Source organism: Dendroctonus ponderosae, unplaced genomic scaffold (assembly GCF_020466585.1).
Source record: "Dendroctonus ponderosae isolate FM_Combo_2020 unplaced genomic scaffold, Dpon_F_20191213v2 Dpon_F_20191213_6, whole genome shotgun sequence".
NCBI lineage: Eukaryota > Metazoa > Arthropoda > Insecta > Coleoptera > Curculionidae > Dendroctonus > Dendroctonus ponderosae.
Window position 1 is genome coordinate 3,841,829 of NW_026018814.1, and position 12,556 is coordinate 3,854,384.

Below are 12,556 nucleotides of genomic sequence, written 5' to 3' on the forward strand. Positions count from 1 at the left end.
GCTTGAATTCAAGAAGTTTTAGATTTGCGTGGTTTTTTTTTGAGTTGCAAAATCCACTTGAACATGACGCTGCTTTTTTCGAAGTTTCTCAAGAACTATTTGCGTCACAGCTTTCGTTTTGGTATCGTTGGATAGAGAATTGAAAATTCGATTTAGTCCTCACAACAGGAGTGAAGAAATTCGAGTAGTTTTGACCCAGAAAGTAAAATTTTAACATCAGACACTTAGGTGCAAGATTATTCCAAAATTTCATGTTTTCCGTCCCGTTTTTGCGCATTTCTCGGAAGCAAAAAGAGCAAGAACTCTGATTTTCACATAATTCCAGAGAGAACTAAATGGCTATTTTAGAAAGTGAACCATCGATAAGGAAATGTTGGCAGTTTTCTCAAAAAGAGCCTGTTTTCAAGAAGTTTTAGGTTTGTGTGGTTTTTTTTGAGTTGCAAAATCCACTTGAATATGACGCTGCTTTTTTCGAAGTTTCTCAAGAACCATTCGAGCGACAGAATTCGTTTTGGCATTGTTGGATAGATAATTGAAAAGTCGATTCAGTCGTAACAACGTGAGTGGGGAAATTCGAGTAGTTGTGACCCAGAAAGTAAAATTTTAATATCAGACACTTAGGTGCAAGATTATGCCAACATTTCATGTTTCCCGTCTCGTTTTTGCGCATTTCTCGGAAGCAAAAAGAGCAAGAACTCTGATTTTCACATAATTCCAAAGAGAACTAAATGGACTTTTTAAAACGCGAACCATCCATAAGGAAGTTTTCGCAGTTTTCTCAAAAAGTCTTGATTTCAAGAAGTTTTCGATTGGCGTGTTTTTTTTTGTTCCAAAATCGACTTATCATCGGTCAAGACCCCCATGACCCCCCTCCTTTGGATCCGCCCCTGGTCATAAAAGCTTATCTGCGAATATCAAAGGTTTTGGCATAGAAAATCACTGGTTCAGACTTATTGCTGAGAGAGGAATGGTTGTGGTTGATTTCCGCAGGTAAGTACTTTTAATTATAAATTAAGTTTTGTGTTTCTGGCCACCACAAAATATCCCCCTATAAATATATCCGCATAAATATATATTCCAACCCTATAAAAATAGGGTTGGGGGGATGTTCTGTGCTGGCCACTACCATTTCTAGGCACATAACCTAAAATGCTGAAAATCCCACTTTCCGTCTTTCTGGCTGTTTAAAAGTGTCGACGTTCAAACGACCCATGGAACTAAATGAGGCAAAATATTTGCCATCAGGAATTCATTCAGAAAGTTAGTTTTCGCAGTGAAACTTTCCTTAAACGTACTTGAGGGCTCAACCTAGCTTGCTGTTGCAAACTCCTTTATTTTGCTTCAAAGGTATTTGTCTTGACATACACAACAACAAGCAAAAAATTTAAAAATTACTGTCGCAAATGTGAAAGAAATTACCTGGGCATTCGACAGAAAAACGAAACTTTTACGCCACACTTATACACGAGATCCGCACTTTAACACATGGAACATACTTCATGACAGAACACTGGTACAGAACAGTGCACACTGAATGGATTCGCGGACGCTCGTTGGCGCAACAATCTGCTTCGGCTATGATCGCCAAAAATCCAGACAATCTGGATCACATAAGCGTTGCCAGATAGTTGTAATCGTTGCAGGTAACAAAGATTTCACGCCTTTGGAATCCCTTGTATATACGTATGTACACTTGTGCTTGTTGCTAGTTTTTCCAAAATCCACTAATTTTGATTTTAAATATCCAGTGCCAAAACAACTAATTGATGTTTCTCCAGCCTCTCCAACCTCCAAATCTCCTGACATGACAAACAAATTGAGAAAAACTTTATTCCTGGAAAGCATGGCAGCAAATTAAATCAAGCACTCACCAGTTTTTAGAGTGTCATCCAAAGCTTTCCCATTTCTGTTGCCTCAAAGTCCAGTAAGCCTTTTCAATGCGGGTAAGGCCGCATTTCAAACAGGCCCTGTCTGTCTCCGCCACTATCCCGCACTGACAGTAAACGTCAAAATTATACCAAAAATTCAGTCGTTTTTCGCTTTAAAATCGCCATCCCGCTTGAGAAATTAACATAAAATGCTTCAGAAACGTTGATCTATCGATATTTGATCAGTTTTGGTGCTTAAATCGAAGAAAACCTACGATTTTTCCGATTTGATTGAGAGCGAAAAGCATCTTGTTCACTTTAGTTCAGATCACTGAGCTGATAAGGTGAGTTGGGCTGCGTCATACTTCATTGACTACTCAATTGGATTTTTGACACTGTTTTTTTGGCCGCATGTCGGATGTTGGTCCATATACAAGGTGATTCAAAATTGGCGTCATTCTTTTTAAGGGTATATAGAGGCCCACTTAGAAAGTACGAAAAAAATATTCAACATTTTTTTTCGAAAATTTCAAGAAAATATTAACAGTTGAAGGTCGAATTTCAACTTTGTTGTTAAGCATTATTTTGAAAAGGTCCCATGTTTGATTGGTAGCCTATTGGAAGACTTAAGCATTCGAAAATAAAAACTATGGTCTTTTTGTCACATTATGAAAATTTTTGTCATTAAAAAAGTACTTACACTTATATCAGATAGTTACAGGTAGACAGCCTTTGTCAATAATAACAATCATTTGTCAAACTGTGGCTTATTTTGAACCTTATGAAATGTTAATTAGGCAGATTACCTTGAAAAACATTGTTGCCATCCTTCCGATCTAGTTTTTTGCAAATATCGGAGTTTTAAATAACATTTAATTTTTTTTGCTATTTTTTCTGTACTCTCGAGACACCCCCAGACAACACCTCTAGAGGAATGACGCCAATTTTGAATCACCCTGCATATACAGTCCACCCTGTATATTTATAACATTTTGCCTGACAAAGTTCATACAATGTTCGCATATTTAATTTTTTTTCGTGCAGGGATGGGCCCCTTAACCGGAAGTGATTGGATTATGTAGGAATTGCTGCAATTGCAAACAATCCATCGAAAAGGCCTTTCAATCTGTTAACTATTTCGTGTTTATTTAACATAGAATTTAGCTACATTTAATGTTATTCGCAATTTTTGGCTTTTGTCTATTTGCTTTACGATGTCGGGTTTATTTTTACAATTGCCATTGAAGGCTCGTGTATATTTCTTACTATCTCCAGCCTTCAATTTGATTAGAATAAGGATGCGCTTTACTAGTAGATATGCATAGACAGCTACTAATTGATTGGTTGACTAGCACACGAAACATTTTTGTATAAAGATCATAATCATTAACTGTTTAAAACGTATTTGCGTTCCGAAATTAAAAGTTTTGGTCAACACTTGGTAGGAATTGTGTTGTTTCATTCCGTAAATTTTTAAATAAAAATCTCAATTCAAAGAGGCTGTAAATTTCTTCCAGATAAAAGATGCAAAAAATGTTTGCAAATAAGTGCCGACACTGACGCGTCTCTTGATAGAAGCAGAAGCTAAAGTTCAATAAACACTGATATCAATACCATTGAGCCTGATATTGAGTAGGATTTTACAATGTTTAAAAGACATTTTTCCCAGTACAGAAGAATGGCGTCAACATCCGAAGCAAAAGCTGCCTTGAGAACGGAGATTGCCAGCAAACTGGCTAAACTTACCTGTGAGGAGAAGCTAAGCCAATCGAAATCTGTTTTTCAAAAGGTAAGAGTGTTTTCGATGTTTACTAACATAGATGAAAAAACAGCAAACACGTTCGTTGCATCAACAAAAAAAATGTAAATCATAGGAGGATGCGGCGCCATTGACATTTTACTGGAAACTCTGTTTTATTTAACTTTTATGGATGAACAATAAAAGGAGGCTGTAAATTGCCTCAATTACAGATTAATAACATACGCCATCGCAGTGGATATTCCCAGTAATTTCCTGGGCGGTCAACAGTTTGGTTGATTGACGAATTTTATTACTTAGAGCGTGGCTGTTTTTTATGACTTCACAATCAATGTTCAGCCCCACATTTTACAGTAGGTAGTAAAAGCTGTAAAATGTGAGCCAGTTGGACAATCACTTCAGCGTTTATGCAACGCAGAATCTAATTTAATTTATTTGTTTCAGTTGATGAATTTAAATGCTTTCAAGTCCAGTAAAAGAGTTTCCGTGTTTTTAAGCACTGCAACGGAAATCGACACTGAGCCAATAGTGAGAAAAATATTTCAAGATGGAAAACAGTGCTTTGTTCCAAGGCAGGGCTAATACAATTTTTTGGAATTTACTTACACTTAAAACATTTTTACTTGCTTTTTCAAGCCGTTTTTTTTTAGCAGAAAGTGAATGAATCTGTTGCAGGTATAGTAAAGCTGGCATGCAAATGGTGAAACTGGCTTCAATGGAAGATTGGACTAATTTGCCACTGACAAAATGGAACATCAAGCAACCGTTACTGGCGGACCATAGAGAAGATGCTTTCGAAACAGGTAAATAGAGGAATGTTAAATTTATCCACAAGACAAATTGCATTGTTTCCATGTAGGAGGCCTCGATTTAATAATATGCCCAGGAGTGGCCTTTACAAGAACTGGAGACCGTCTGGGGCATGGCGGCGGCTACTATGATGCTTACATTAAGAAACTGCAGGAAATTCAAGAATGTCGGCCAGCTACAGTGGCACTGGCCTTTAAGGAACAAGTCGTAGAAAGATTACCTTTGGGACCAACCGACGTAACCATAGATCTGGTTTTATATGCTGAGTAGACCATTAAAGATTTGGAAAGCAACTAAATACATTTAAACAAGCGGATTAACGGAAAATTATCAGATGAATATCGGTCAGTTATTGGGGCGCATTCGGCATTTTGTCTAGGCAGCATTGTTTGTTGCCTATTAAAATGCGCATTCACCATGTTATAGTGATTTTGGGACCTGATGTATCCCGCAGTCATGTGTAATGTGGGTCAAGGTGCGCCTATTTGCGCAAAAAGTTTCGATTCTCAGTCATCTGAATGCAGATTGCAACAACAATTTTTTGTTTGGTAATTTTTGATTGATATAAAAGTCGTTTGGGCCTTCGTTGTCATTGCCTGGCGCATCCGCCAATTTATCCACACTGGCTGTACCAGCCAACCTTAACGATTTCAAGAGAACATTTGAAGTTGATAACACCGTTTCCATTCACAAAGAAAGCCCAGATTAGTTCGCTTCTTCAAAATAATCCCAATCATCAAAAAGTAGAAAAACACTCTGGAATTTTATCATTTTATTGCTGTAAACTCACGGGTATACAACCAGAACATTGAAATATATTTCGAGAAACGGAGATATATGCTACGATAGAAAAGTGTCACTATCTGATTGTCTTACAAAGTTTTGAGAAAATATACATATATTTTTTTATATAGTTTAAGAGGAGTAGTTTAACAACAAACATCTACCAAAAATATTAAAGCTTTTCAACCTCTTGCGCGTGTATTGGATACCGCGACTTATAAATGGGACGAAAAAATCTGCAGAAAGTAAGCCCAAAATCATTTACTTCATTCAGTAAATTGTGCTTGTTTAAATTATACTGTCGATTGTGAAGTTCTGCTGTTTGCAGTTTCCTCATTCAAATAAAACTCGAATATTTTACTTCTTCGGCTGCAAGTTGTGCTGGTTTGGTTCAAGTCAAGAAATGCTTTGTTACGTAAACAGAAAACGATGGCTACTCTCTGCGTATTCTTATCAGCTATTAACTCTAAATGATATTTAAATAAAATATTTGGCTAGGAATGTTCTTCGAAACATTTAAAACGGTACTACTTATTTTATTGACCGTTTTCCTTCAATCAGCTTCAGATATTCAATCTTGCTAGTTTCTGTATTCCCCAAGTAATTATTTCGTTTCCCTCTCTCCAACATTTTAAAGGACAGTTTTTCACTTCTACTATTACTTTTAGGCCTCTCTCTACCTATTATTTCTATATTATTTACAAAGCTAATTCTAAAATACACCAATAACACGAAGTAGTATGTAGGTTCTTCAGTGTTGAAATTTGGAAAACATTCAGGACTAATTTTTTTGGCAAATTTAGAGCACATGCAAATTTTCACAGCTCTTCGACTTGCTAATGTCGTTCAGACAGATTTTCTGCAAGATTTCTTTGGCAAAGTGCAACCGGAGGCTTGTCTTGGATCCCTTCATTTTGCTCTTTTCTTTGGTCATTGACTTTTTCTTCTCCAACGTCTCTCTCAGGCGAATCTGCTTGAGGATTCCCACTAGAAGCTCATCCACATTATGCTGGATTCCACTAGAAGTCTCGATGAACTTGCAATCTTTGGCTACAGCCAAACATTTTCCTTCTGAAAGTAGTTCTCATAAATGTGCTGAGCAGGTTTGAGTTTCTTCTATAACTTACCATTTTGTGTGATCACTCTGGCTCTGGCCAGGTCGGCTTTATTTCCCACAACAATCACACTTTTGTCCCTTGTGCAGTTTTCCTTCCATAGGTAGTTCAAGATTTCTTCAGCTGTTTGAAAAGTCGATCTAGAGGTGACTGAGTACACAACTATGCAGGCATGCGGCTCGTATGTGCTTAGAGAATTCTCAACCTAGATAAATTGAGTTATGCGATTAAATTGATTTTATCGAGACCATGTTTGCTTACCGACATTTCAGAAGCTGGATGATCAATAAAAACCATCTCCGACTCTTGGCCATCGAGTAAAATTGAAACAGTCCGCTCTCCAAATTCATCATCTGGAATTTTTCAGTTTAGTCGCATGCACTATGGGTTTAGTGTGATATATTTATTGAATTGATTGAATGAGCTCGAGAACATTTAATAAGTAACATTCCGTTCTTATCTGTTCCGAAAAGTTGCAAATGTCCTTTAAAAATCTACTTTGCCTTTAGTATCTGTGACGTGAACCAACGCAATGCAAGATTCCAGTGTAAAAATCTAGTGAAAACATGTGCTTAAAGGGAATTATAACGCACTACCACCTCTAAGTACCTAAACCACACCAAAAAGAAAAATATAATTTTACCTTTTGTCTTACCTAAACTTGCATCGTAAGTGTTCATGTACTCCGAGGTCATGAATTGAGAAACTAGAGCGGTTTTCCCCACTCCAGCATCCCCCAGAGTGACCACCCGATACTTGGGAACTTCCACTTCGTCCGTTGAGTCGAACGAGTCGGAACCAACGCTGTGGTAACCGGAACCGCAACAGGAACCATCAAAAGGTGAGCGCTCCCCAGATACATTTGACCTAGATAAAATATATCAAATAACATTCAGTTTATAGAGGGTGTTCCACTGGGAACCGCCGCGATCGATATCTGGCAGACTGTAATTAGCAGAAATTTGAAAATTGGGCCGTATGCCGAGGTCATTGGGGACAGGCCGCCCAAAATATTTTCAAGATGGCCACACTTCCGGTTTTACCGGAAGTGTGTATCAACTTGCTGATTTTAAATGGAACACCCTATATATTATGACATTTTTGAATTCTACTCCAAATTCTAAATGTATTTCATGTATAATATGCTATACCTAGGTCTAACGGTTTTTGAGATATTTGAAATTTTATGTAAAAAATGACAGTTGCAGCCACTCGAATAATTATTCATTTTTCCTATCAAGGAATTTGTCATACTTAATTTGAGTCGCATTTATTCTTGAAAAGGACTTACTTTAATGGAATTTCGAAAACATTTTTAAAACTATTAATACAAAGTGTTCAGAAAATAAGTTTCAAAATACAGTTGAGAAAACCGCCCAAAATCAATTTTTTCAAATGGAAACCCCCATTTTTGATACTTTTTTCATATTCAGTATAAAAAATAAGTGAAAGTTTGTGTACCGATATATTTTCCAAAAGTGTGCAGTTTTCGAAATATTGCCAATTTAATGTTTTCATATGGCTATTTTGCAGCATCTTCTTTTAAATCCTGTCACTCTTAGTTGCCATCACAAAAGTGGCAATTTTTAATACAATCAAATGCCAAAGGAAAGCTGACAGCTGTCAGTTACCTTTTGAAAATAGTTAATAATCATGCCCGGGCGCTTAAGTTCTACAAACGAAGATTATTTAAGCTTATTTATTATTTATGAAGAATGTGATAAAGTTATATCAAGAACCGTTTATGTATCATTAATTATTATTATATCAATCACTGGTATTACGACGTATTCAAAATTCTGGAAATTCTCTATAATTTGTTTAACAGCACAGCATGAAGGCTTCTGTTTCTGTGGATATCGAATTGCAAATGCGTCACATGTTCTTGATACAGCTTTATCACATTCTTCATAAATAATAAATAAGTTTAAATAATGTTCGTTTGTATAATTGAAGCGCCCTGGCATGATTATTAATTATTTTCAAAAAATAACTGACAGCTGTCAGCATTCCTTTGACATTTGAATGCATTAAAAATGGACACTTTCGTCATGGCAACTAAGAGTGACAGGATTTAAAATAAGGTGCGGCAAAATAGCTATAAGAAAACATTAAATTGGCAATATTTCGAAAACTGAACATTTTTGGAATAGACACCGTTACACAAACTTACACTTATTTTTAATACTGAATATGACAAAATTATCAAGAATGGGGGTTTCCATTTGAAAAAATTGTTTTTGGGCGGTTTTCTCAACTGTATTTTTTTAACACTTTGTATTAATAGTTTTCAAAATGTTTTCTAAATTCATTAAAGTAAGTCCCTTTCAAAAATAAATGCGACTCAAATTAAGTATGACAAATTCCCTTATAGGCAAAATGAATAATTATTCAAGTGGCTGCAACTGTCATTTTTACATAAAGTTCCAAATATATCAAAAACGGTTAGACTTGGCTGTAGCCATCCTGTAGGATGTATAGGAAATATACAGTAAAGTCCGCTTATAATGAACCCAGTTATAGTGAACTTTCGGTTAAAACAAACTTTTTTCCTTTAATTGAAACGTCGTCCATAAAGACCAACGTATTTTTTTACTGGTTATAACGAACTTCCGAATAAAACGATCACTTTTTAGGTTAGTTCTATATTCACTTTCCGTTTATAACGAACTTCCACGCTCAGCAACACCAATCGTGCGGAGTTGTTTATATTAGTGGGAGCGAGAGACAGGCAGTGACTTGTTGTTTTTTGCCGCGTTATGTATGTAAATCGTTATAGAATGGAAAAACAAAAACGCAAAGCTTTTTCACTAAATGGAAAGTACGAGATTATTAACAAAATAAAAAGTGGAGTAAAGCAGAGCGACATTTGTATGGAATTGGCACTTGGAAAGTCTACAGTTGCAACAATATGGAAAAACAGAGAAAACATTTTATCAGCGTATGACAAAACAAATGTTAGATGTAGGAAGTTAAAATTATCTGCACATGAGAAGGTTGACAAGAGACTTATTAAGTGGCTAACTCAAAAAAGACAAGAAAACGTTCCCATAAGTGGCAGTGTTTTGCAAGAAAATGCTAGTGAAATGGGGAGTAAAATCAAAAACAAAGATTTCGCTTGTTCTAAAAGTTGGGAAGAGCGTTTTAAGAAGAGGAATAATATTAGTAGCGGAAAAATTGTTGGAGAGTCTGCCGGTGAAAAATTCTTCTTATGAAAACGTTAGACGCGATCGATAAAAATGAAACATTTTCTATAAATCGCTTAGATGCAGTCAATTTCGTTCATAGAGCTTGGCAAAAAGTTAGCCGAAAAACCATTGCAAATTGCTTTAAGCATGGGGGATTTATAAGAAAAGAAAATGATTATGAACCAGACGATGAAATTCCACTTAACGAATGGTTAGAAAAGTATAAAGACTCTGACTACGAGTATGACACAGACGAAGATGTCCCAATGTTGTCGAAAAACAAGTTAAAACCAAATTGAATGATTTCAATTGCTTCGAATATGTGAGCATTGATAATGGCATTCTTACAAGAGAAATGTTGACCGATGAGCAAATTATAGACTCCGTAACCTCATCTACAGCTTTAAGCGATAATGAGAAAGATGACGATTGAGGTGAAACGTATTCTACTGTAGACACTAATGCTGTTCCAACCATTTCTGAAATGACAAAAAAAGTGTCAGAAACTCGGAATTTTCTACAATCACGCCAAGTTCCTAATCATATCTGGGAGTCCTTTTGTGATCTTGAAAACTACATAAATAATATCTATTTTTACAGCAGAAATGTACAAACAAAAATTACAGACTTTATGAAGTAGATTTCAAATTGAATTTTGTTTATCTTTTAACGAACCAGTTTTAGTTCATTTTTCAAGTTTGTTATATCCGGACTCAACTGTAGTTAGAACTTGGAGTAGAACTCAAAAATGTAATAATACATAGGGTGTCCCATTTAAAATCAGCAAGTTGATACCTACTTCCGGTACAACCGGAAGTGTGGCCATTTTGAAAATATTTTAGGCCGCTTGCCCCCAATGACCTTGGCACACTGTCCAATTTTCAAATTTCTCCTAATTACAGTTTGTGAGATATCGATCGCGGCGGTTGCCGGTGAGACACCCTGTATATAATTAATCTCAAAACCGATTCCAGTATATTTCAAACAGTTGACTACGAGCCGGAGAATTTAATTAAATATTGCCAACTGCAAAAGGAGAGATTTGCCTTAAAATAACGAATAAATATCGCGTTGCAATGGATTCTATTCTAGCCAAGTGGCTTGACAAAATTGACACTATGCCACTTTTGCTCGCCAACAAACTACTCTGTTTAATTGGAAATTACGTTATTGAAATTTTCCGCAGCTGGTTTAGTTGATAAAACCCTCACTTTTAGGTACTAGTTTTAATAATTAGGCTAATAGCTTCTGAGCCACGCTGATCCATGAGCACATACACCCGGAGAACTTTTTCAATGCCCCAATGAATGAAGCCCGGACTGGATGTTTGTAAAACACATTCAAAACTTCACTTGTTACCTGCTGGTAATTGAATTCACACTAGTGTTCGATCGAGATCGACGATTAATGATCGAGTCCCCGCAATTCACCACTCCTTTGTTAGTGATGCTGAAGGTTCGAAGTCGATAGAGATCGTCACTTAATCTAGGATTAATAGTTTTCTCTGGCAGCGAACACACCCTGGGCCTGATATGATCTGGAACTGAAACAACAATCATTTAAGAAGCTCATATTTATTTCGCTCCTTCAAACGCGCCCACTTTCCTCTGTAGGTAATTAAACGTTTAGGACTTAAAATTATACCAGTTAGAAGTAAGGCCGTCGAATAGTTGGCCAGGAGCGGATAACGTTCTCAAACGCTATTTAAATCAGCCCTCAGTCTATCAATAATTAGCGAATTTAGTGCCCAAAGGCTGTTTGTTGGCAATCTAAAGCATTCCCCGCTAACATCAGTCAAAGGAAACAGAATCTAGTCGTTTTTCGCCATGGGCTGTATTTAAGCTCCATATTATCGAGTAATCAGTGCGCTTCACGCTCTATCAATTATTCATGTCATCGAGCCAAAGTGTTTGCCAGTCATTTAATTAATTGCAATCAACAGGAAATCTCCTGACTTTTCTTATATTTGACTTACTTGGACCAATGGTTGATTGATGAAAATTTCCATTGTTTTCTCAAAAATAACTGTTTCTTACCCGAAAAGACGAGAGGTTGGAAAGTTATCGTCTGGATCTGATCTCCATCTAATCGTGAAAACTATGGCAAAAATTTAAATTGGCCATTCCATACACAACTTTTCCGCTAGCAAAAAATTATTAGCATACCGCCGATTCTCCACTCTTGACGCCCGGATTAATGGCATCTGTTTTGCGAGCTTTGCCCAATAAATTTCGGTCTGAAATCCATTATTTTTCTGGTAAACCTCCATTAATCATGAGCTTTTGGCGGCAAAAAACCTGACCATGTACCAGAGACTTTGATTTAAATTGGCCGAAAACAACCCACATAGCAAGATGATATTCCCAGAATATACTTGGAACATTCATGTGATTCATATTCCTGGAACATACATGAGTTTCATTATGAACATTCCATGTATGTCCCAGGAATCTGTCAGAGTTTATACACTGAATGTACATGTGTATGTTCTGGGAATGTACCTGGTATGTTCAGTGAATATACATGTGTATTTTCTGGGAATGTACATGGTATGTTCAGTGAATGTACATGTGTATGTTCAGTGAATATATATGGTATGTTCAGGGAATATACATACATATATGTAACGAAAGAAAAGCGATCCTTTATTTCATCTTAATAGTTTATTCACATATTTAAGTATTTACTGATGTAATTTTTCAACAACAAGAGTTACTTACAACTAATCTAAAACTAATTAAATGGATAATAAATAAATTAAAATATAACTTATAACTCCGGACTAAAAATCTAAAATAACATTTTCAGCATTTTTGCCGTTGTCGCAATGATGTGTGACTGTGAGATAAAACACAAACCTTTATTTTAAAAACTGCACTTATTATTTTATATTCCATAGATGTTCCTGCTCTGTGGCTTTTGCTCTTTCATTTTGTTCTCGATCCATCATTAACAATTTTTAATCCCAATTAAAGTGTTTCGCAATATGCTCTTAACAAAAATTCTATAAGCAATTACAAATTTTAATATTGG

General features: G+C 36.1%; 3 protein-coding genes across 14 annotated transcripts in view; 1 reads left to right on the forward strand and 2 right to left on the reverse strand.

Annotated features, from left to right (window-relative positions):
- Window positions 1–2,170, reverse strand: part of LOC109534117 (transient receptor potential cation channel trpm) — a 45,975-nt gene extending 43,805 nt beyond the window's left edge. For 5 of the 8 annotated variants that reach the window (XM_048667710.1, XM_019899686.2, XM_019899683.2 and 2 more), the window contains exons 1-2: window positions 1,872–2,169; window positions 1,420–1,799 (exon numbers count right to left, since the gene is read on the reverse strand). The gene's annotated coding sequence lies outside the window, so the exon portion shown is untranslated. Of the gene's footprint in view, window positions 1–1,419; window positions 1,800–1,871 lie in introns of all 8 variants that reach the window. The other 3 variants (XM_019899684.2, XM_019899682.2, XM_019899681.2) reach the window with 1 other exon arrangement.
- Window positions 952–4,730, forward strand: LOC109534122 (5-formyltetrahydrofolate cyclo-ligase). Its single transcript, XM_019899695.2, has 5 exons — window positions 952–990; window positions 3,386–3,657; window positions 4,072–4,199; window positions 4,303–4,430; window positions 4,487–4,730. Exons 2-5 carry the CDS (start codon window positions 3,514–3,516, stop codon window positions 4,705–4,707), a joined length of 621 nt encoding a protein of 206 aa, XP_019755254.1. The 5' UTR covers window positions 952–990; window positions 3,386–3,513; the 3' UTR covers window positions 4,708–4,730.
- A 464-nt stretch (window positions 4,731–5,194) lies between these two features.
- LOC109534119 overlaps window positions 5,195–12,556 on the reverse strand; it is a 39,472-nt gene continuing 32,110 nt past the window's right edge. For 4 of the 5 annotated variants that reach the window (XM_048667721.1, XM_048667722.1, XM_048667723.1 and 1 more), the window contains 5 exons: window positions 10,883–11,066; window positions 6,979–7,202; window positions 6,597–6,688; window positions 6,348–6,540; window positions 5,195–6,291 (listed from right to left, as the gene is read on the reverse strand). In XM_048667721.1, coding sequence (XP_048523678.1) covers window positions 6,020–6,291; window positions 6,348–6,540; window positions 6,597–6,688; window positions 6,979–7,202; window positions 10,883–11,066 — 965 coding nt within the window. In that variant the 3' untranslated portion in view covers window positions 5,195–6,019. The remainder of the gene's footprint in view (window positions 6,292–6,347; window positions 6,541–6,596; window positions 6,689–6,978; window positions 7,203–10,882; window positions 11,067–12,556) is intronic. The other variant, XM_048667724.1, reaches the window with a different exon arrangement.